Source organism: Dreissena polymorpha, chromosome 1, assembly GCF_020536995.1.
Source record: "Dreissena polymorpha isolate Duluth1 chromosome 1, UMN_Dpol_1.0, whole genome shotgun sequence".
Lineage (NCBI taxonomy): Eukaryota > Metazoa > Mollusca > Bivalvia > Myida > Dreissenidae > Dreissena > Dreissena polymorpha.
In genome coordinates this window covers 45,029,553-45,055,319 of record NC_068355.1, presented here as the reverse complement: position 1 = coordinate 45,055,319, position 25,767 = coordinate 45,029,553, and the positions used below count along the sequence as shown (strand labels likewise).

General features: G+C 36.6%; 3 protein-coding genes across 5 annotated transcripts in view; 2 read left to right on the top strand and 1 right to left on the bottom strand.

Annotated features, from left to right (window-relative positions):
• Window positions 1–13,283, top strand: part of LOC127871123 (uncharacterized) — a 138,274-nt gene extending 124,991 nt beyond the window's left edge. The window contains exon 7 of the mRNA XM_052413858.1: window positions 9,313–13,283. The gene's annotated coding sequence lies outside the window, so the exon portion shown is untranslated. The remainder of the gene's footprint in view (window positions 1–9,312) is intronic.
• Window positions 1–13,283, top strand: part of LOC127865114 (gamma-tubulin complex component 6-like) — a 28,630-nt gene extending 15,347 nt beyond the window's left edge. The window contains exons 5-6 of one of the 2 annotated variants that reach the window (XM_052405023.1): window positions 7,161–7,208; window positions 8,780–13,283. In XM_052405023.1, coding sequence (XP_052260983.1) covers window positions 7,161–7,208; window positions 8,780–8,799 — 68 coding nt within the window. In that variant the 3' untranslated portion in view covers window positions 8,800–13,283. Of the gene's footprint in view, window positions 1–7,124; window positions 7,209–8,779 lie in introns of both variants that reach the window. The other variant, XM_052405022.1, reaches the window with a different exon arrangement.
• The window catches only part of LOC127865074 (E3 ubiquitin-protein ligase UBR4-like), a 171,075-nt gene that overhangs the window by 99,738 nt on the left and 45,570 nt on the right, over window positions 1–25,767 (bottom strand). For both annotated transcript variants that reach the window (XR_008042473.1, XR_008042472.1), the window contains 2 exons: window positions 25,086–25,253; window positions 18,590–21,226 (listed from right to left, as the gene is read on the bottom strand). The gene's annotated coding sequence lies outside the window, so the exon portion shown is untranslated. Of the gene's footprint in view, window positions 21,227–25,085; window positions 25,254–25,767 lie in introns of those variants that run through there.

Here is a 25,767-nt window from a genome sequence, read left to right as displayed (position 1 = left end):
CACACATGATGTGGATTATGGCCTTCTGCTAAAATGTATGTTCAGAATATCATGTGCTCATGTAATATAATATTACTTAATATCATATGCTTATTTTATGAACATGTGCTTGAGTTATGATGTATGTACTTCTATAAATGGTTTGTTGTAAACTGTTTATTTTTGTTATGCACACATGATGATTATAGTAATAAACATATTAAAGCTTTGTTTTGTAGTTTCTTCTGTTACACCCCTTAGTCTAGACTTACAACAGGTGGTTCATAATGTTTTGCTAAAACTTTGGCTACAGTTTCTAAAATTTTGCTACAAAAATTACATTTGGCTAAAATGTTGGCTATAGAAATTTTTGGGCCAGGGAAGCCCTGATCGTATATGGGTCATCTGGGGTCAAAAATTAGGTCACCGGGCTAGTAAAACCTTGTGTAGATGAAAGAGGTCACAGTTTTCATCATGTCTTTATGAAATTTTTCAGAATGTATTAATTAATGAAATCTGGCTTGGGATTGAATATGGGCTGATAGAATTTTAGTTGATGTGGCAAGGTTAGTCAGGTGAGCGATTCAGGGTTATCATGGCCCTCTTTTTTCTTCTTAGAGAATGGCCATTTTCCACAATTTTTAGCTCGGCTATTTTCGAAGAAAACCCAAGGTATTGGCCTCCTCACTATCAGCCGTCATGCTAAAACCTTTGCATTGGCTCTAAAATTAAAGTGCTTCCACCTACAACTTTGAAACTTCATATGTACATGCACCTTGATGAGTTCTACACGCCACACCCATTTTTGGGTCACTAGGTCAAAGGTCAAGGTCACTGTGACCTCAAATATAAAACTTAGCCTCTAACAGTGCTTCCACCTACAACTTTGAAACTTCATATGTACCTGCACCTTGATGACTTTTACATGCCACACCCATTTTTGGGTCACTAGGTCAAAGGTCAAGGTCACTGTGACCTCTAATATAAAACTTTTACTTTGCCTCTAACATCACAGTGCTTCCACCTACAACTATCAAACTTCATATGTACATGCACCTTGATGAGTTCTACATGCCACACCTATTTTTGGGTCACTAGGTCAAAGGTCAAGGTCACTGTGACCTCTAATATAAAACTTTAACTTTGCCTCAACATCATAGTGCGTCAACCTACAACTTGGAAACTTAATAATTATGTACATGCACCTTGATGACTTCTACACACCACACACATTTTGGGTCACTAGGTCAAAGGGCAAGGTCACTGTGACCTCTAAAAAAAAAAAAAAAAAATTCTGACAAGCTTTCGCAGCCGAGCGTGGCACCTCTATGTGATGCTCTTGTTAGCTCTACTGGCCGAAGGCCTGAAGAGCTTATGTCATGGAGTGGTTTCCGTTTGCAACTCATTTTTTTACATTTTTATGGCCCCTTGCGAAGAAAAGGGGGCATATAGTGATCGGACTGTCCGTCTGTCTGTCTGTCCGTCTTTCCGTCACTCTTTGCGTTTAGGTTAAGAAAAATGTTCACAACTTCTATGTTCCTTGAGATATAACCTTCATATTTGGTATGCATGTGTATATGGACAAGGTCTTTCCATACACACAATATTTTTTACCCCTGTGACCTTGACCTTCAACTTAGGGTCTGCATTTAGATTTCGAAATCTGCGTTTAGGTTTCGAAAAATGCTCATAACTTTTATGTCCCTTGAGATATAACCTTCATATTTGGTATGCATGTGTATATGGACAAGGCCTTTCCATACGCACACATTTTTTTACCCCTGTGACCTTTACCTTAAAGTTAGGGTCCCCGTTTAGGTTTTGAAATCTGCGTTTAGGTTTCAAAAAATACTCATAACTTCTATGTCCCTTGAGATAAAGCCTTCATATTTGGTATTCATATGTATATGGACAAGGCCTTTCCTTATGCACACAAATTTTGACCCCTGTGACCTTGACCTTGAACTTAGGGTCCGCGTTTAGGTTTCAAATTCTGTGTTTAGGTTTCAAAAAATGCTCATTACTTCTATGTCCCTTGAGATATAACCTTCATGTTTGGTATGCATGTTTATATAGACAAGGCCTTTCCAAACTCACACAAATTTTTACCCCTGTGTCCTTGACCTTGAACTTAGAGTCCGCGTTTAGGTTTCGAAATCTACCTTTAGGTTTCAAAAATGCTACAACTTCTATCAAAGCGTTTATAGGTGGCATATGTCATCCTATGGTGACAGCTCTTGTTGAAAACATTCTTTACTCTTTTTTCCACACAATGAGGGGGAAAAAGTATTTGCGAGAGACCGGTCTATAAAGTACATTCCTATTTGCTGGTTGCAATATGGTTAAGAAACAAACATAAAATGTTTTTCACATCGTAGTGGATAGGATGTTACAAGGTCCTGGGTTCAAGAACTTGTCTTCAGAAAAAAGTTTTGGTTTTTGCTCTACTGGCCAAAGGCCTGAAGAACTTATGTCATGGCTTGGTTTCCGTCGTCTGTCCGTGCATTAGACTTTTTCTTGTTGACGCGATAAAGTCGACAGTTTTCATCCAATTCTTTTCAAACTTGTTCAGTGTCTCTATATTAATGAGGACTCGAATCCTATTGAAAATGGGTTACATCAGAGTAAAAAGTCCAGGTTAATCACCCCCTTGAATTGAGAAAATTGTGAAATAAGGCTTGTTTGTCCACAGTTTTCATCCTATCATTTTCCAACTCGCACAGTGTCTTTATTTGAATGATGAGTCAAACCCTATTTAAAATGAGCAATATCGGAGTTATAAGTCAAGATTTATCTCCCATTGAATTATGTCTTTGTATCAATTAGGACTCAAACCCTTTTTATGCCCCTCCCCCCCCCCCCCCCCCCCCCCCCCCCCTTCGAAGAAGAGGGGGTATATTGTTTTGCACATGTCGGTCGGTCTGTCCACCAGATGGTTTCCGGATGATAACTCAAGAATGCTTAGGCCAAGGAAATGAAACTTCATAGGTACATTAATCATGATTGGCAGATGACCCCTATTGATTTTCAGGCCACTATGTCAGAGGTCAAGGTCGCAGTGACTTGAAATAGTAAAATGGTTTCCGGATGATAACTCAAGAATGCTTAGGCCTAGGATCATGAATCTTCATAGGTACATTGATCATAACGGGCAGATGACCCTTACAGATTTTCAGGTCACTAGGTCAAATATCAAGGTAAGAAAAGGTCAAGGTAAGAGTGACCCGAAACAGTAAAATGGTTTCCGGATGATAACTCAAGAATGCTTACGCCTTGGATCATGAAACTTCATAGGAACATTGATCATGACTGGCAGATGACCCGTATTGATTTTCAGGTCACTAGGTCAAAGGTCAAGGTCACAGTGACTCGAAACAGTAAAATGGTTTCAGGGTGATAACTCAAGAATGCTAACGCCTTGGATCATGAAACTTCATAGGTACATTGATAATGACTGGCAGATGACCCTTATTGATTTTACAGGTCACCAAGTCAAAGGTAAAGGTCACAGTGTCACGAAACAGTAAAATGGTTTCCTGATGATAACTCAAGAATGCTTATGCCTAGGATCACAAAACTTGATAGGTACATTGATCATGACTGGCAGATGACCCCGATTTATTTTCAGGTCACTTGGTCAAAGGTCAAGGTCACAGTGACTCGAAACAGTAAAATGGTTTGCTGATGATAAATCAAGAATAATTAGGCCTAGGATCATGAAACTTCATAGGTACATTCATCATGACTATCAGATGACCCCTTTTGATTTTCAAGTCACTAGATCAAAGGTCAAGGTCACAGTGACAAAAACGTATTCACTCAATGGCTGCCACTACAACTGACAGCCCATATGGGGGGCATGCATGATTTACAAACAGCCCTTGTTTAAAAAGAGCAATATCGAAGCAATAAGTCCAGAATGACTTCCCGTTGAATATGAGAAAATTTTGAAATCCCGCTTGTTCATGCAAATTATTCCACAGTTTTCATCCAATTATTTCCAAGTTTGCACAGTATCTTTATATCAATGAGGACTTGAACCCTATTGAATATGAGCAGGATCCGAGAAATAAGTTCACAATAATCTCCCCTTTAATTTGAGAAAATTCTCCTTGTTTGCGCGATTAAGTACACAGTTTCCATCTTATTCTTTTCAAACTTGCACAGTGTTTATACCAGTAGAGCTATTCAGGCCCTCATGGGCGTCTTGTTTATGTGATAAAGTCCATAATTTTCATACAATTCTTTGCAAACTTGCACCGTGTCTTTGTATCAATGAAGACTCAAACCCTTTTTTAAAAAGAGCAATATCGAAGCAATAAGTCCAGAATGATTTCCCCTTGAATATGAGAAAATTTTGAAATCTGCTTGTTTACGCAATTTATTCCAGAGTTTTCATCCCATTATTTCCAAATTTGCACAGTATCTTTATATCAATAAGGACTTGAACCCTATTGAATATGAGCAGTATCGAAGATATAAGTACACAATAATCTCCCCTTGAATTTGAGAAGATTCTCCTTGTTTGCGCAATTAAGTACACAGTTTCCATCTTATTCTTTCCAAACTTGCACAGTGTTTATACCAGTAGAGCTATTCAGGCCCTCATGGGCCTCTTGTTATCTATTAATGAGATGTCTCAATATGCCTAAAGTTTGAATGGTAGTTGAGCATGAATAATGAGGTTGAAACTAAACATTAAATTAAATAATTAAAAATGAGTTGCTTACAGTATAGTAAAAACTATTTTTACTAAGAGAACACTCTTGTCAAAGGTATTGATAATACAAGATTTTGGTAGGCTAGAATTTTGAAGGGAGTTATCAATCTGCTGTTTCTAAGAAAGGTCTAGTTAATATGCTTTATAAAATTGACTGGATTGGGGTGTATTGCACCAAGAGTTATCAGTTTGATTATAGTGCTTAATATTTTAATGTTAGTAAGTTGTTAGTGACTTTTCATTGTTTCAGCATTTCTTCTGTGATCTTGAAGACCAGTATATTCCTCACATGCTGCTCACATTCTCTGAAAAGTATTGTCCCACATAAGCCTATGCAATTTGTACAGGCTTATCTTCTTATTTGTATGCCCTCGAATTGAATGATCAGGGTTATATTGTTTTTGGCCTGTCTGTCAGTCATAAATTCATTCATTCATTCGTTGTATGTGTGTGCCCCAAAACTTTAACCTTGGTCATAACTTTTGCAATATTGAAGATATTTGGCTCGCATGGAGCTGCACATCTTGAGTGAAGGTCAAGGTTATCCCTCAAGGTCAAAATTCAAATATATGGCTTCAAAGTGGCGCAAAAGGGGGCATTGTGTTTTTGACAAAAACATCTCTTGTTTTTAGCTCGGCTGTTTTCGGAGAAAACTCGAGGTATTGTCATAGCCAGCTCGTTGTGTCGTGTTGTGTCTGTGTTGTGCTAAAACCTTAACATTTTTTTAAGGTTTTGAACATTGACTCTAAACTCAAAGTGCTTCCACCTACAACTTTGAAACTTCATATGTAGCTGCACCTTGATAAGTTCTACACGCCACACCCATATTTGGGTCACTAGGTCAAAGGTCAAGGTCACTGTGACCTCTAAAAAAGAAAAGAAAAAAACAACAACAAGTTTTCATTTCTTCAAAAATGTACCTGCATCCGAGCGTGGCACCCGTTATGTGGTGCTCTTTTTTTTAATTTTTTGCCCCCCTTCGAAGAAGAGGGGTTATATTGATTTGCTCATGTCCGGCCGTAGGTAGCTCGGTCCGTCCGTCCGTCCACCAGATGGTTTCGGGATGATAACTCAAGAACCCTTAGGCCTAGGATCATGAAACTTCATAAGTACATTGATCATGACTGGCAGATGACCCTTATTGATTTTCAGGTCACTAGGTCAAAGGTCAGGGTCACAGTGACTCAAAATAGTAAAATGGTTTCTGGACAATAACTCAAGAATGCTTAGGCCTAGGATCATGAAACTTCATAAGTACATTGATCATGACTGGCAAATGACCCCTATTTATTTTCAGGTCAAAGGTCAAGGTCACAGTGACTCGAAACAGTAAAATGGTTTCCGGATGATAACTCAAGAATGCTTACGCCTAGGACAGGGTTCGCACAGGGCTTGATAAGTGCTTGAAAACGAGTCCTAGGCTTGAAAAGCCCTTGAACAAAGGTTGGCCTTGAAAAAGTGCTTATTTCATGTAAAAAATCCTTGAAAATGTTCATTTCTGCTCAAAATTACCTTTATCATCGCTTTAATTATAATACTTAAATCGTTCTTAAGGGAAATATTATGAAAATTTATCATAAATTCCTTCCCGCAAAATGTTGAGTACAAAATGTAAGTTTCGTACACTAATGAGTACGAAACGTTATGTGTTCTTGTCACAGATTTTGTGTACGTAACGTCAGAGGTTCTTCATTGTGATCAATTTTCGTGTGTGAAAACGCAGCGATGGGGAATCGTCGTTTTAAACCACGGTGGTTACATTCCTGGGTACCCATAGGTATATTGATCATGACTGGAAAATGACCCCTTTTGATTTTCAGGTCACTAGGTCAATGTCTCGAAATAGTAAAATGGCTTCTGGATGATAACTCAAGAATGCTTATGCCTAGTATCACAAAACTTCATAGGTACATTGATCATGACTGGCAAATGACCCCTATTTATTGTCAGGACAAAGGTCAAGGTCACAGTGACTCCAAACAGTTAAATGGTTTCCTGGTGATAACTGAAGAATAATTAGGCCTAGGATCATGAAACTTCATAGGTACATGACTTGATCATGACCGGCAGATGACCCCTATTGATTTTCAGGTCACTACGTCAAAGGTCAAGATCACAGTGATAAAAAACGTATTCACACAATTGCTGCCACTACAATTGCTGCTGCCATATGGGGGGGCATGCATGTTTTACAAACAGCCCTTGTTTAATTTGCATTCGTGCTACATTCACTTGCTACAACTATGTTCAACAAACATAACTTTATTTGACTGATATTCCCTAGTGTGATATGCATGTCCTTGCTGGTTCAGGGCTCCAGTGTGATATGCATGTCCTGACCTTGCTGTTTCAGGGCTCCAGTGTGATATGCATGTCTTTGCTGTTTCATGGCTCCAGTGTGATATGCATGTCTTTGCTGTTTCAGCGCTCCAGTGGGATATGCATGTCTTTGCTGTTTCAGGGCTCAGCAGAGAGTCTTATCCTGTATCTAATGAACGACCACAGCCAGGTTAGCAACACATGTGGAGAACATGCCTGTCCATGTTCAGCGCCTTCCTGCCCACCACAACCCACTTCCCTTATCCTCACTTCCGTCTTCACTCGCCTTATTATTACTTACGCCTTCTCTCCCCTCCTTGTCGGGCCAGATGGTTGGTTCTTCTGTCGGTCTGTCTAGTCTTACTCTCATCCTTGCTTCGGCCTTCACTCCCCTCCCAAGCGGGCCAGATGGTTTGTTCTACCATAGGTCTGTCTTGTCTTACACTCTTCTCCCTGTTTCAGCCTTCTTTCTCCTTTAAAGCGGGCCAGATGGTTGGTTCTACCATAGGTCCGTCTTGTCTTACACTCTTCTCCCTGCTTCCGCCTTCTCTCCCCTCCCAAGCGGGCCAGATGGTTGGTTCTACCATAGTTCCGTCTTGTCTTACACTCTTCTCCCTGTTTCTGTCTTCTCTCTCCTCTCAAGCGGGGGAATGCGCTTTGAAAAGCCATAAGAAAGGGGAAACCCACAAAAAACATGAAATTGAGAAGCAAACAGGGTTCCTGCGATGTTTTTTTGTGAAACAGGAAGGTACTATTGTTAAAACTGTTAAATCTAAAACAGACATAAACAACAACAGCCCATCTGTGTTGAGCCAGGAAGACACAGCCACATAGAGTGTTCAGATAGAAGATATTCAAATCCAGGACCTTTGCAACCATCAGCAGCAGTATCAAACTCGCAGACATCCATAGATAAATTTGTTACAAAAAATGATATGTTGAAAGTGGAAGTATTGTGGGTATTGCATACTGTTTGCACACATCAATCCTTCAATTCCAAAAAAACATTACTAAGTTATTTCAGGTTATATTCCATGACAGTACCATAGCAAAGAAATTTTCTTGCGGAGACCGCAAGACAGCATATGTGGCCGTTTTGGGGCTAGCTGAACATTTCAAAACTTTACTTGATAGTTCTATAAGTGGACCATACTTGGTGTCTTTTGATGAAAGCTTAAAAAGAAAGAACAATCCAAGCAAATGGAAAATGCATTTTTTAAAGGAAACTAACATACAGTTCTCGGCCTTGGAAATTAAAATTTGGCCTTGAAAAGTGCTTGAATTTAGGTTTGAGACTTCTGTTTGAACCATACTAGGATCATGAAACTTCATAGGTACATTGATCATGGCTGGCAGATGACCCCTATTGATTTTCAGGTCACTAGGTCAAAGGTCAAGGTCACAGTGATTCATAAATTGTGTTTGTCCAAAACTTTGTTAAAGTTTTGCAATATCTAAAATGGTTTCCGAATGATAACTCAAGAATGCTTACGCCTAGGATCATGAAACTTCATAAGTACATTGATTATGACTGGCAGATGACCCCTATTGATTTTCAGGTCACAGGTAAAGGTAAAGGTCACAGTGACTCGAAATAGTAAAATTACTCAAGAATAATAAAGCCTAGGATAATGAAACTTCATAGATACATTGATTTTCTATTTAAAAAAAAACGCTATTATATTGCATTATTGATTTGTATGAAAATGTTCCTCATCAGATTAAAACTTTTACTAGAACTGAATATCTCTTCCCTTTCAGCCACACAATTAAGCCGGTGATAGACTTTGTGAATGCGAGTGAGAACAACATCTATGTGGTGAACGTGACTCACATGATCTCCCAGCTGGCTGATAACCTCATCACTTCTTGTGGCGGCCTCCTGCCTCTATTGGCAGCAGCCACGTCCTCCAGTGTAAGCAATAGAATTGAGCATTGATGCATGTGGCTTAAGTGTCATCCAAGATTAACCTGTGTGGACAGAGTAGTGTCCTCAAAGATTAGCCTCTGCCTTAACTGGATTGTTATTAAGAAGAGGGAAAAAGTCGTCCCTTAGCCTGTGTAAACTGCTTAGGCTAATCTGGAACAACACTTTCATATATTACGGATTACGGATTTAATATCAAAACAGTAACGGCTATGAGCCGAAATAACCGCCCGCAAAAGGAATCGGGTACGGATGCAAGCCAAAAGACCCTCCACGCATGACATCACCTTATTAGAATATTCTGGCGAAATCTGCTGATAATTTACGATTCCTTTGTCTATGAAATAGTAGTCACATGACAAACCAGGTTGTATTACCAGTTGTGACGTCACAACCTCGTTCTCAACTTGTACAATACTTAGGGAATTAGTGAATGTAGGTTATTTAGGTCGTATAGATATGTTTACTCGGGGATTGTGTATATGTTGTGGATATGGAAGTTATATATTACAAAATGGTTTACCGCACGGAATTACTCGAAGTTAATCGGGAATCTGACTCTGTTTTCAAAAAAGCATTTTGATTGGTTTTCTTAAATCGGTCAACCAATGGAAATCGACGTAACAAAACGAAATCTTATCTCTTGAAAAAAATACGGCGGACAAGTCAAAATAAATTTACTTGCGAAACCAAAAACAACACGATCAAATCATGTATTTGCCTCCGGGGTACAACACAAAAGAACTTGAAAGTGGTGTGAAAAACAATGCTCAATGGGAATGGCTCCATGAAAGAGACTCTCATGGGAGATTGGTTTAAAAAAACACACTCCGGGTAGCGCCTATTCATATTGTGATATCTGTTTCAAAACTATCAAGTTTTTCCTTATATGGCTATATGTAAAATCTTGTTAACACTCTATATGAAATTTGGTAAGAACATTTGTTTCCTGTGTAGTAAAGTTTGTTTTTATTATGTCATTATTATGTAACATTAACTGTATTATGTAATTTTTCATAACACAGACTTTTCATAATTAACATAACTGTTTCAGCCATTAGCACTTATGATAAGCCTATCAACTAAGAGATATCTAAAAGAAAGACAACATATACATGCTTTTGCAGTATTTATCTCCCTTGTTTAACCTGGTTCAGTAATCTATTTAGTTCATTTCTGGAATTTGGGAAGATATTGATCATTGATACTGAGGGAAAATATACTACTCTGCCAGTGGTCTCTTCTGAACTGTATAAAATAAGCTGTTTGGCTGATTTAATCACCTTGATGCTTTCTTGAAAAGGTAACAGCTCTTGAAAAGGGTTGGAATTTTGAAATAATTAAACTCTAAATTATTTTAACACCAGCATCAAGACATTCTGGCATTATTTTCTAAATTATTCTTATTTAGATTATTTTTATTTGGTATTTTCTAAATTAGAAAGACTCTATTTTATTTCAATAACTTTAGTAAATTCTTCTTATTTTTACATTTGATTTTCTGAAGTTTCCTAATCTCCATAAATATTGTTCTTTAGATTAAGTTAGACCTATTTTGTAAACTAGTTTTTTGAAGCACTTTCTAGACTTACAGTAACTAAAATTTATATCAGTTTTTTTCATGTAGATTGTGAACTTCTTTTTACATTCATTAACGTATTTGCTGCATGTTGTTAATTTTTGTAACGATACTTAGATTCCTTAGACTTGGCATGTATCTTTTCTTAATTCTCTGTCATTGTTCTTCATTTTTGAAGTTCTTGGAATAAAAGTAAGTTATTTTTGTTAAAGCTGCTTTGGTTTTCACTTATAAATAGATTCTTTGAGTGTATTCAGGCGTCTCTGGCTGGGCGCCTTTCTTTAATTGAATTACAACCAGTCAGTGGTATCATCCTGACCGGAAATAAGCGTTCGTGAAATAAATATTTCCGAATTACATAAGTGCTCACAAAGTTACATAAATTGAACCGTCCTGTGACCAGTTCATTTGCGTAAAGGAAGGAGACCGCACTACCACACTTGGATACGACAGTTGAGTTCGATAATGGTTTGCAACGGTAAAAAAACATGGCCGCCATGGGTAGGTCTTTTTCCTTATATTTATATGGTAAAAAAGCTTGTGAACACTAGAAGTCACATTTTTTGCCTAATCATTATGAAATTTTGTCAAAACATTAGTTATGTGGATGTCTTGGACGAGTTTGAAAATGGTCGTGATCATTGAAAAAACATGGCCACCAGGGAGTGGGGCAGTTTTTCTTTATATGTATATAGTGGAAACGTAAACAGTCTAGAAGACACATTTTTTGCCCAATCTTCATGAAATTTGGACATATATTGGAAGAGTTAAAAAATGGTTCAGGTCTGTTAAAAAAACATGGCCGCCAAGGGGCCATTTGTTGTTCATACTTCATGAAACTTGGTTAGAACATTTGTTCCATTGATATTTTGGGCTGCAAAGAACAGGTCATTTCTTTTTATCTCAGGTGAGCGACTTTGGGCCTTTCAGGCCCCCTTGTTTTGTGTTTTTTTTTTGACATTCTGTTCAATCTCCAGCCGTATCAGAAAGAAAGTGATACGCATTTATTTGCGATTAATATTGCTGTTATATCTTGACTTCACTCTCTTTGAATTTTCTAAGCGAGAGCAGTGATTTTAAGAATCATGCTTGGAGTTTGTTACATCACCAGCAAAAAAAGCTGTTCGAATCTGTTTTATTTTAAAGTTTAAAAATCTATCGAAGTAAAGAAAACAGAGTATTAATCGCAAATAAACGCGTACAGTTAATTCCGCTAATCTTGCCCGTCCGGTAATCTTGCGCACTCGGGCGGTTGCGATGACGAATGGTTTGCTTTTGTGATGAAAGTTGGCATTTCACATTTTTAAGAATTAACAGATTTAAAAGGTACATATTCCATGCAAAATAAAATGTGATCATTACATTTTAACACTGGTTGCGTCACCCCTATACATTGTACATGTTTTGTTAACACTGACCTACTTACGATAAATTCGAAATGAATTACAAATTCCCTGCAGTCTTTAGCGTTTTCATAATTTATGTTAAGAATTAATAAATTTGACGTGTAAATTAGCATTCCATTGCACAATATCCAATCAGTTATGGTATTTTTGGCCATTGAAAATCGCATCAGACAACATTGTCTTCATTTCCTGCCATTCTGTCAAACCACATTTGATATGATCTCCGCATGCGCAATCGCCCAGTTTTGATATTTTCTGTATTAAAACTATCGTAGCATGATTAGGGGTAAAATTAAACCTGTAATGCAAAAACATTTTTTTCACGCTAGAAATCAATCATTTAAATTTGTTATTGTTTTGCTACAGTCAACAGAATGCCACCACCATCATCAACAAAACTGCACTAGAAATCCACATTAAATTAAAATGGTTTTACAAACTGATTATTAAAATAAGTTTCTGGATTGATTTTTGTCCCCAATTGGACACCATATGTCTAAAATTTTGCCTAAATGATGTCATTACACCAAGTGTGCAAGATTACACTGTGATAGTTTGAAAATGAGGTGAGTTATGTTTGTTTTGAAATACAATCGGACAGTTCTTCACTGATTTAATCAGAAATTTATGTTTTAATAAGCACATGAACTATTATTTTCATAATAAATTTAGATATTATGTTGTCAATTAATATAAGAACATGTTTTTAAACCAATGACCCTTAACTGAGCAAGATTTCTGGACAGGCGGGACAGCATCATATCACTTTATTTGTGATACGGCTGGAGATTGAACAGAATTTAAAAAATACTAGTAAACAAAAGTAACAAAGGGTAAACAACAGCGAAAAATACCTGTTTTGGACCAGACGTCGCCATCTTGATCATCACTTTGAATGTACTATTGTTTTATTTTGCCGTTTACTATTACTTGTAATGTAAAAAAACAACTAAAACAGAAGAACGTTCATATAAATATTTCAGACCAGTAAGGATGATTCTAGCCAGTTGACATATGTTTTCATCTATTTTCATTTAACACCCAGTTATTGATTTGCGTTTGATGCAGCTTAGAATTGCCAAGAAAAAGGCTTTAGTTATTTTTGATCTTATTGATTTAACATTTGATCTTTCATCAACACCAACCATAAGTAACATCGTGGCCTGAAAATCTTTTTTGAAGATAATTTTGTTACCATGGTTTCATGAAACAGTTGTTTTTATTTTTATTGTATTTAAAAGTGTTAATTTTGTTACCATGTTTTCATGAAACAGTTGTTTTTATTTTTATTGTATTTAAAAGTGTTAAATATTGTGGATGTCATAATAATAAAAATAAACTCTATCAATGGTATTTTCTTGTGTTTGGGTAAAGAAGAATTAGGTCTTATAAAAGCTGGTCAAGTCCGGAAAATTGTATTAGTTATGAGACCTTATTTCCGGTAAGACTTTTGTTTTTCGCATGAATTGCCAGATTCCTGCCCATCACAACCCACTTCCTTTATCCTCACTTCTGACTTCACTTCCCTCAAGAGCCTGCCTGATGATTCGTTCTATCGACAGTCTTCACTCGTCTTCTACTCTCATCCTCGCTTTGGCCCTCACTATCCCATCGGTCAGGTCTACAGTCTGGCCAGTCATGTTTTCTGCTTCTTATCCTGGCTTCCGACCACTCCCTTCCAATCGGGCCCATCTTGTCTTCTGCTATCATCATTGCTTGCGCCCTCACTATCAAAGAGGGGGGCGTTATGGTTGGTCTACCATCAGTCCTGTTTTGTTTTATCCTCTCCTCGATTTTGCCTTCACTTCTCTCCCTGGGGCCCCTCATGATTGGTCTGTCTTTTCTTCTGCAATCATCTTCCCACCAATCATGCCTGATCTACCGTCAGCCCATCTTTTCTTGCTCTCATCCTTTCTTCTGCCTTAACTCCCTTAGTTGGTTCTATCATCGGCCGGTCTTGTCTTTTTCTCTCCTTGCTTCCACCTTCTCTCCCCTCTCAAGCCGGCCAGATGGTTGGTTTTACAGTCAGCGAATCTTCTTCCTGTGTCTGCCTTCTCTACCTTCCCAAGTGGGCCAAATTGCTGGTTCTACGGTAGGTCCGTCTTGTCTTACTCTCTCATCCCTGCTTCTGCTTTCTCTCCCCTCCCAAGCGGGCCAGATGGTTGGCCAACGGTCCTCAAACAACGGCCAAACGGTCTTTAAACAAAACGGTCCTCAAACAAAACGGTCTCACAATGGCCAAACGGTCTTCAAACAAAACGGTCACAAACCAAAACGGCCTCACCGCGGCCAAATGGTCTAAAAACAAAATGAGTGAATAATAGAATAAGTGAATAAACCAAATAAATGGGAATAATTGGGAAAGAGAAAAATTGGGAATAATTAGGAAAACAAAAAAATGGGAATAATTGGGAAACCAAAAAAATGGGAATAATTGGGAAACTTATAAAATAGGAATAATTGGAAAAACAAAAAAAATGGAATAATTGATTAAACAAAAAAAATGGGAACAATTGGAAAAACAAAAATGGAAATAATTGGGAAACAAAAAAAATGGGAATAATTGGGAAAACAAAAAAAATGGGAATAATTGGGAAAACAAAAAATGGGAATAATTTGGAAACCAAAAAAATAGGAATAATTAGGGAAAATAAATAAGTGGGAATAATTGGGAAAACCAAAAATGGAAATAATTGGGAAACCAAAAAAAAAAGGGAATAATTGGGAAAACTAAAAAATGGGAATAATTTGAAAAACAAAAATAGGAATAATTAGGAAAACAAAAAAATGGGAATAATTGGGCAAACCAAAAAATGGGAATAATTGGGCAAACAAAAAATGGGAATAATTGGGAAACCAAAAAAATAGGAATAATTAGGGAAAATAAATAAGTGGGAATAATTGGGGAAACCAAAAATGGAAATAATTGGAAAACCAAAAAATGGGAATAATTGGAAAAACAAAAAAATGGGAATAATTGGGAAAACAAAAAATGGCAATAATTGGGAAAGAGACAAATGGGAATGATTGCGAAACCAAAAAATGGGAATAATTGGGAACCCCCAAAAATGGGAATAATTGGGAAACCAAAAAAAATGGGAATAATTGGAAAAACAAAAAAATGGGAATAATTGGGAAAACAAAAAAGGGGAATAATTGGGAAACCAAAAAATGGGAATAATTGGGAACCCCCAAAAACGGGAATAATTAGGGAAACAAAAAATGGGAATAATTGGGAAAACAAAAAAAATGGGAATAATTGGAAAAAAAAAAATGGGAATAATTGGGAAAACAAAAAATGGGAATAATTGGGAAAACAAAAAATGGGAATAATTGGGAAAGAGACAAATGGGAATAATTGTGAAACCAAAAAATGGGAATAATTGGGAACCCCCAAAAATGGGAATAATTAGGGAAACAAAAAATGGGAATAATTGGGAAACCAAAAAAAATGGGAATAATTGGGAAACTTACAAAATAGGAACAATTGGAAAAACACAAAAAATGGAATAAGTGATTAAACAAAAAAAAATGGGAATAATTGGGAAAACCAAAAAAAAAAAGGGAATAATTGGGAAAACAAAAAATAATAATTGGGAAATAGACAAATGGAAATAATTGGGAAAGAGACAAATGGGAATAATTGGGAAACCAAAAAATGGGAATAATTGGGAACCCCCAAAAACGGGAATAATTAGGGAAACAAAAAATGGGAATAATTGGGAAACCAAAAAAAATGGGAATAATTGGAAAAACAAAAAAATGGGAATAATTGGGAAAACAAAAAATGGGAATAATTGGGAAAGAGACAAATGGGAATAATTGTGAAACCAAAAAATGGGAATAATTGGGAACCCCCAAAAATGGGAATAATTGGGGAAACAAAAAATGGGAATAATTGGGAAACCAAAAAAAATGGGAATAATTGGGAAACTTACAAAATAGGAACAATTGGAAAAACACAAAAAATGGAATAAGTGATTAAACAAAAAAAAATGGGAATAATTGGGAAAACCAAAAATGGAAATAATTGGGAAACAAAAAAATGGGAATAATTGGGAAAACAAAAAAAAATGGGAATAATTAGAAAAACAAAAAATAATAATTGGGAAATAGACAAATGGGAATAATTGGGAAAGAGACAAATGGGAATAATTGGGAACCCCAAAAAAATGGGAATAATTAGGAAAACAAAAAATGGGAATAATTGGGAAACAAAAAAAAATGGGAATAATTGGGATACTTAAAAAATAGGAGTAATTGGAAAAACAAAAAAATGGAATAATTGAGAAATCAAAAAAATGGGAATAATTGGGAAAACCAAAAATGGTACTAATTGGGAAACAAAAAATGGGAAAAAATTGGGAAACAAAAAATGGGAAAAAATTGGGAAAACAAAAAATGGGTATAATTGGGAAAACAAAAAATGGGAATAATTGGGAAACCTAAAATAGGAATAATTGGGAACCCAAAAATATGGGAATAATTGGGAAAGAGACTTCATGGGCATAATTGGGAAAACTGAATGGGAATAATTGGGAAAAAGACAAATGGCTATAAGTGGGAAATAGACAAAAAAATTGTTTTCCCAATTATTCCCATTTTTTTGTTTTCCCAATTATTCCCATTTGTCTCTTTCCCAATTATTCCCATTTTTTGATTGTCATTTGTTTATTTCCCAATTATTCCCATTTTATTATTACCAATTGTGCTCATTTTTTAGGTGTACCAATTATTCCCATTTTTTAGGTTTAACAAATATTCCCTCTTGTCTTTTTCCCAATTATTTTTGTTTTTTAAATCTCTCAATTATTCCTATTTTCTTTACTTATTTTTTCACATGTTTTTTTCCCCAATTATTGCTTTTTTTGGTTTTCCCAAATATTCACTGATTCTATTATTCACTCGTTCTATTATTCACTGATTGTTTTCCCAATTATTCCCCTTTTTTTCGCAATTTTTCACATGTTTGTTTTCCCCAATTATTGCCATTTTTCCTGCTTTTCCCAATTATTCTCATGTTGTCTTTTTCCCAATTATCCCATGATGTCTTTTCCCCAACTATTGACATTTTTTTGTTTTCCCAATTATTCCATCTTTAGTTTTCCCAAATATTCCCATTTTTTTAGTTTTTTTTCCAATTACTCACTGATTTTGTTTTTAGACCATTTGGCCGTGGTGAGGCCGTTTTGGTTTGTGACCGTTTTGTTTGAAGACCGTTTGGCCATTGTGAGACCGATTTGTTTGAGGACCGTTTGACCATTGTGAGACCGTTTTGTTTGAAGACTGCTTGGCCTTCTATTCTATTTTATTATTCACTCATTTTGTTTTTAGACCATTTGGCCGTGGTGACGCCGTTTTGGTTTGCACCGTTTTGTTTAAAGACTGTTTGGCCATTGTGAGACCGTTTTGGTTTGTGACCGTTTTGTTTAAAGACCGTTTGGCCGTTGTTTGAGGACCGTTGGCCGATGCGAGACTGTTTAAGTTTGTGACCGTTTTGTTTAAGGACCGTTTGGCCATTGTGAGACCTTTTTTGTGACCTTTTTGTTTAAAGACCGATTGGCCGTTGTTGGACCGTTTTGTTTGAAGATCGATTGACCGTGGTGAGGCCGTTTTGGTTTGTGACAGTTTTGTTTGAAGACCGTTTGGCCATTGTTTGAGGACCGTTGGCCGATGTAAGACCGTTTGGCCGTGGTAAGGACGTTTTGATTAGTGACCATTTTGTTTGAAGACCGTTTGGCCATTGTGAGACCTTTTTGGTTTGTGACCTTTTGTTTAAAAACCGATTTAGACCGTTTGGCTCTGGTGAGGCCGTTTTAGTTTGTGACGGTTTTGTTTGAAGACCGTTTGGCCGTGGTGACGCCGTTTTGGTTTACACTGTTTTGTTTAAAGACTGTTTGGCCATTGTGAGACCGTTTTGATTTGTGACCGTTTTGTTTCAAGACCGTTTGGCCGTTGTTTGAGGACCGTTTAAATTTGTTAGTCCGTTTTGTTTGAAGATCAGTTATTAAACCGTTTTGGTTTGTGGCCGTTTTGTTTGGCCGTTGTTAGACCGTTTTGTTTGAGGACCCTTGGCTGTTGTGAGACCGTTTAAGTTTGTGACAGTTTTTTTTAGACTGTTGGCCGTGGTGAGGCCGTTTTGTTTGAAGACCGTTTGGCCGTGGTGAGGACGTTTTGATTTGTGACCGTTTTGTTTGAAGACAGTTGTTGTAGTGAGGCCGTTTTGGTTTGTGACCGTTTTGTTTGAAGACCGTTTGGCCATTGTGAGACCGATTTGTTTGAGGACCATTTGGCCATTTGTGAGACCTGTTTGGTTTGTGACCTTTTTGTTTAAAAACCGATTTAGACCGTTTGGCCGTGGTGAGGCCGGTTTAGTTTGTGACGGTTTTGTTTGAAGACCGTTTGGCCGTGGTGAAGCGAGGATGAGAGTAAAACATGCATGCCAAATATCAAGTTGCTATCTTCAATATTGCAAAAGTATTCATAAAATTCATAAATAGGCAGGAAGCTGGGTTGTGATGGGCAGGAATCTGGCAATTCATGCGAAAAACAAAAGTCTTACCGGAAATAAGGTCTGATAACTAATACAATTTTCCGGACGTGACCAGCTTTTATAAGACCTAATTCTTCTTTACCCAAACACAAGAAAATACCATTGATAGAGTTTATTTTTATTATTATGACATCCACAATATTTAACACTTTTAAATACAATAAAAATAAAAACAACCGTTTCATGAAAACATGGTAACAAAATTATCTTCAAAAAAGATTTTCAGGCCACGATGTTACTTATGGTTGGTGTTGATGAAAGATCAAATGTTAAATCAATAAGATCAAAAATAACTAAAGCCTTTTTCTTGGCAATTCTAAGCTGCATCAAACGCAAATCAATAACTGGGTGTTAAATGAAAATAGATGAAAACATATGTCAACTGGCTAGAATCATCCTTACTGGTCTGAAATATTTATATGAACGTTCTTCGAACAGACCTGTTTTGGTTGTTTTTTTTACATTAAAAGTAATAGTAAACAGCAATATAAAACACTAGTACATTCAAAGTGATGATCAAGATGGCGACGTCTGGTCCGAAACAGGTATTTTTCGCTGTTGTTTACCCTTTGTTACTTTTGTTTACTAGTAATTTTTAAATTCTGTTCAATCTCCAGCCGTATCAGAAATAAAGTGATACGATGTACCTGTCCAGTAATCTTGCGCAGTTAAGGGTCAATTGGTTTAAAACATGTTCTTATATTAATTGAGAACATATTATCTAAATTTATTATGAAAATAAGAAGTTCATGTGCTTATTAACACAAAAATATCTGATTAAATCAGTGAAGAACTGTCCGATTGGATTTCAAAACAAACAAACTCACCTCATTTTCAAACTATCACAGTGTAATCTTGCGCACTTGGTGTAATGACATCATTTAGGCAAAATTTTAGACATATGGTGTCCAATTAGGGACAAAAATCAATCCAGAAAATTAGTTTAATAATCAGTTTGTAAAACCATTAAAATTTAATGTGGATTTCTAGTGCTGTTTTGATGATGATGGTGGTGGCATTCTGTTGACTGTAGCAAAAGAAACAATAAAAAAATTTAATGATTGATTTCTAGCGTGAAAAAAATGTTTTTGCATAACAGGTTTAATTTAACCCCTAATCATGCTTCGATAGTTTTAATACAGAAAATATTAAAACTGGGCGATTGCGCGTGCGAAGATGATATCAAATGTGTTGACAGAATGGCGGGAAATGATGACAATGTTGTCTGATGCAATTTTCAATGGCCAAAAATACCATAACTGATTGTGCAATGGAATGCTAAATTACACGTCAGATTTATGAATTCTTAACTTAATTTAATAAAAACGCTAAAGACTGCAGGGAATTTGTAATTCATTTCGAATTTATCGTTAGTAGGTCAGTGTTAACAAAACATGTACAACGTATAGGGGTGACGCAACCGGTGTTAAAATATAATGATCAAATTTTATTTTGCATATGTACCTATAAATCCGTTAATTCTTAAAAATGTGAAATGCCATCTTTCATCACTAAAGCAAACCATTCGTCATCGCAACCGCGGAGTGTGCAAGATTACCGGACGCACAAGATTACCGGAATTAACTGTGCGCGTTAATTTGCGATTAATACTCCTGTTAAATCTTGATTTAACTCACTTTGAATTTTCTAAGCGGGAGCAGTGATTTTAAGAATCACGCTTGGAGTTTGTTACATCACCAGAAAAAAAAGCTGTTTGATTCCGTTTAATTTTAAACTTGAACAAGGACTGTTTGTAAAAATGCATGCCCCCCATATAGGCTGTCAGTTGTAGTGGCAGCATTTGTGTGAATAGATTTTTTGTCACTGTCACATTGACCTTTGACCTAGTGACCTGAAAATCAATAGGGGTAATCTGCCAGTCATAATCAATGTACCTATGAAGTTTCATGATCCTAGGCCTATTTATTCTTGAGTTATCATCAGGAAACCATTTTACTGTTTCGAGTCACTGTGACCTTGACCTTTGACCTAGTGACCTGAAAATTAATAGGGGTCATCTGCCAGTCAATGTACCTATGAAGTTTCATGATGGTAGGCGTAAGCATTCTTGAGTTATCATCAGGAAACCATTTTACTGTTTCGAGTCACTGTGACTTTGACCTTTGACTTAATAAACTGAAAATCAATAGGGGTCATCTGCCAGTCATGACCAATATACCTATGAAGTTTCATGATCCTAGGCCTAAGCATTCTTGATATATCATCCGAAAGCCATTTTACTATGTTGACTCACTGTGACCTTTGACCTAGTGACCTGAACATCAATAGGGGTCATCTGTCAGTCATGATCAAAGGACCTATGAAGTTTCATGATCCTAGGTCAAAGCGTTCTTGAGTTATCATCCGGAAACCATATGGTGGACGGACCGACCAACGGACCGACATGTGCAAAATAATATACCCCCTCTTCTTCAAGGGTGGCATAAAAATCTATCAAAGTAAAATAAATGGAAAACAGTCTGTATTTTTTTTTACATAAACCTATTGTTGTGTTTATTTTTTACCAAACTTTTACACATTGTTCTTTTGTCCGACACGAGGTCCGACAATTTCGAAAATATTATCGGACCCCAGTTAATTTTATGGGATATGTTCGAGGTCAGACGTCTTTCACATGGTTGCAGCAGGAAGGCGCTGGACATGGGCAGGCATGTTCTCCACATGTGTTGCTAACCTGGCTGTGGTCCTCCATTAGATGCAGGATAAGACTCTTTACTGAGCCCTGAAACAGCAAAGACATGCATATCACACTGGAGCCATGAAACAGCAAGGACATGCATATCACACTGGAGCCCTGAAACAGCAAGGACATGCATATCACACTGGAGCCCTGAAACAGCAGGGACATGCATATCACACTGGGGAATAGCAGTCAAATTAAGTTATGTTTGTTTAACATAGTTGTAGCAAGTGAACGTAGCATGAATGCAAATTAAACAAAAGCACTGCCTAGCGGAGCAGACCGTTCATCTATTTGTCTTTTTTAAGGTGAAGGGACTTATCTCAATACTTCAATCAAAAAGGGGGGAGGGATGTTTATCCCATTTTCAACGCGACATTGACCGTATAACACCTTATGGAATATACTAGCCTGTATTCAACACTGTAGGATATACCTGTCATGTGCACGGACTACTTTTTACTTTACCAATGAATGATTTTTCAAAATTAATAAATTCGAGAAATCTTTAGCTTCAAAATTATACGACCTTCAACCTTTAAATCTAGTCATATGAAATAATTTTTAGCCATCCGTGTAATGAATTTTTCGCCATCCGTATAATGAATCAGCTGATTGATGGCGTCATGAAATGACACTAATTTCCCCCAAAAAATTGACGATTTAATATAAACTTATTTCACATGTAAATGTACTGTATATCGACATACGGTATTTGAATTGTCAATTAATCACATTTTTCTTATTTCGTGTAATGTGCATTGTTTATAATCCATGCATATACTTTTGACATTTAAGAATGTACAACAAGCCATACAATTATCGCACAATTCATAAATAATCTGCAATATATGCTATCCGATTTAATATAAATTAAGCATAGAGCTGTGTAAAGTATAAGATGGTAAAAATAGCACCACACTGGAATATGGAACGTCCCATTTTGTACACGGGTATTATCCACTGATTTATCTGTTGTGTAATGGAATGTTTTCCATTCTTTGTGTATTTATGTATAAAATTATTTTCTTGTACACAATAAGGGCATTTATCATAGACAAATAACATTGTGCAATTTTATATATAATTATGTTTTATGCAGAAATCTGCATATGCATCCGAGTTTACCAACGGCTATTATTTGATAATCTGCTCCGGTTCATTTTAACAGCAGTAATGAATTAAAATAATTTTTAGGCTAAGGTTATTAGATCCTAGTTATGTTAAATGTCACGTTAAAATAAATCAAATGGGATAAATAGAATACTAGGATTAGCGTTGAATACAGAGAAGTTTATGTTGCTCGGCTCGAACACCGAAAGCGCTCGCCAAGGCTCGCGCTCCCGGCTTTCTAAGCCTCGCAACATTAACTTCTCTGTATTGAACGCTAACCTATTATTCTCTATATAGTGTTGGAGTGTGGTCATTGATTAAATAATCTTTAAAACAAGAGCACCGCCTTGCGGGTGCAGACCGCTCATCTATTTTCTTTTTAAAGGTGAAGGGACTCTCATTTTCAGGGGTATAGTGGTGTGGTGGTAATTTGTGAGATGATCTTTAAAAAAAAATTAGGGGGGGGGGGGGGGGGGGATTCGTGGTGGGGGGGATTCAGGTGGGGGAAGGGGGGTGGGGGGTGGATTCTTGGGTGCGATGGTTGTAGGGTATTTCAAACATAAAATAATAAAAATAAATACTTTTGTTTTTTAACCGTTTAAAAAAAAAATTGGAGGGGGGGGGGGGGGGGGGCGGGCATAGTGTGAGGGTGTGGTGGTCATTTGTGAGATGATCTTAAAAAAAAAAAAAAAATGGGGGGAGGGGGGAGGGCACGGGGGATGGTTTGGGTGGAGTCTATTGTGGTATGTCAAGTAAGAGTAGTTTTTTCAAAGTATCAATCAAATCTAATCATAAATAAAGAAGTTATGGCAATTTAAGCAAAAGCAAGGTCATTCAAAGGTCAAGGTAAAATTCAACTTGCCAGGTACAGTAACCTCATAGTAGCATGAAAGTATTTGAAGTTTGAAAGCAATAGCCTTGATACTTAAGAAGTAAAGTGTATCGAAACACAAAATTTAACCATATATTCAAAGTTACTAAGTCAAAAAAGGGCCATAATTCCATAAAAATGACAGAGTTATGCAACTTGTCCTTTTACTGTACCCTTATGATAGTTTGTGAGTGTTCCAAGTATGAAAGCAATATCTATGATAATTTAGGGGTAAAGTGGACCAAAACACAAAACTTAACCAAATTTTCTAAGTATAAAGGGCCCATAATTCCTTCCAAATGCCAGTCAGAGTTACATAACTTTGCCTGCACAGTTGATAGTTAATAAGTGTTGCAAGTATGAAAGCAATAGCTTTGATACTGTAGGAATAAAGTGGACCTAAACACAAAACTTAACCAAAATTTTCAATTTCTAAGTATAAAAAGGGCACATAATTCTGTCAAAATGCACACCAGAGTTATCTAACTTTGCCTGCACAGTCCCCTTATGATAGTAAGTAAGTGTACCAAGTTTGAATGCAATAGCATTGATACTTTCTGAGAAAAGTGGACTCAAACGCAAAACTTAACCGGACGCCGACGCCAAGGTGATGACATTAGCTCTTTTTTTCTTTCAAAAAATAGATGAGCTAAAAATGCCTTTTGATGTCCTGAAATCTTGTTCTACAAACTGACCTAAGTAAGGTTAGTGTTCAATAAAGATCATCTGTCTCTAGATTTTGAAAACCTGGATCCTTTCATACTGAACATCTTCCCAGAAATTTAAATTACATGTACAAATATAATTTTTACGGATAATAATTTATTGGTACCAACCAAAATGATAAATTTATTTCATTGAATCTATTTATTTCCCTCAAATCAACCAAATATGGTCAGGAATTTTGAAAGGATTTTGTTAAGGCAAATGGGCCTTAACCCACAGTTGGCAATGGCTTTGATTGTATTCTTCATTGAATGCGTCATAATATTATATTAATTTCTACATAGCTCAAGAGGAAAAACCAGTATATAATGATAATTCAGGCAAATGGGTGTTCCTGAACTGAAAATTCAAGAATAAAGTTTCGACAGCGGTTTAAAGCCCTCAAGAAAAGCCTTATCATTTATGTTAAGACCCACAGGTGGCAATAGGTTTGATTTTTTTCTAAATTTAATGTGTCCTATGTTAATGTCTACATTACTTCAGAGATAAAACAAACATAAACAAATAATTGGAAATTTAGCCCCAAATTGGGGTACAGGTGTACATTTATTTGAAACTGCATGCACAGAGGAACCACTCTACTTAGATAATTTATTTTGGGACCATATCCATTATAAATGAACATTGATAGGAGCTTAAATTAAGTTGTAATAAATAAGTCCTTAGATCTTTGAAAAGGCAGGGCTCTGATGCTGAAAGCTTGCTGCCCGGTTTTCATATACAGGTATTGTACACGTATACTTGATTAGTAATGGATGGAGGTAAGTGTGTCTGACAATGCATTGAAAATCTTAACAATAATCTTCAGTTAATGGTTCAGTTCTATTTTGGGGCAGATATGAGTGTACATCTTGTAGAGATTGTCATGAAACAACATTCTGTGTTTTACAGGTATAAACATACATGCGTTTCATTCACATGATGGTATTGGTAAATGAAAAGTCAAAGACCCGCTATACATACATTATTTTTTATCCCCCAAAATTAAAGTGGGAAATGAAACAGAAAGCTGTGTTTGTGAAAAACAAATGCCCCCTTGTGCACTTTGAAGCCACACAGCAGCTATTTCAGAGAAAATTGTTCAGTCCAAGGCTTTAACTTGGTCAAAAATCTATCAAACATGCTCATCAGTATCTAAGGGTGTCAAAATGCGCATATAAGTGGTAAAGAGTTAACATTGAGATCACGTACCAGGACCAGCAGAGTCATACGGGAGAAGAACGCTGTGGGGGCCACATCTCCAGCTGACAGCCAACTCTTCTGGCACTGGCTGGTAACACTCCGCAGGTTCAGCTCAATGGAGTGCAGGTCCTGCAACTCTCGGTACTTCTCTTTTGTTCCACAGATGAAGAGTAGCAACTGTAACATTGAGAGTTTATTTGGTTGAACGACAAGCTAGAGTATTGCATGCAAACCTGTAGATCTAGACATCAACAGAAAATAACAAATACCCCTGATGGTGCATGTGAAAAATGTAACCTGTTGCAAATAAAGCTTGCCATAGAAGTGTCACATTACCCACAACATTAAATATGCTTTGCTCCTGCTTTTTCTGCAACCTTCCATTTTGGTCTCAAGAGCGTTGTCTTGACATTCAAATATGGCGGCAGTCCAATGAGCTGATTGTATGATTGCTCAATTTTAATCAATTAGAGACAAACCATAACTTGGAAAATTGACAGTTTAAGTGTGATTATCTATTGTTCGGTGCAATACAGGTGTTTCATGTATGTGCTATCAATCTTTTGAATAATTGACAGCAAGTAGCAAATAGAGTTGACACAGAAGAAACACATTACCCACGACATTAAATATGCTAATAACAGAAGTAGCAAATAGAGTTATACACAGAGAGGACAATATAACAATTTAT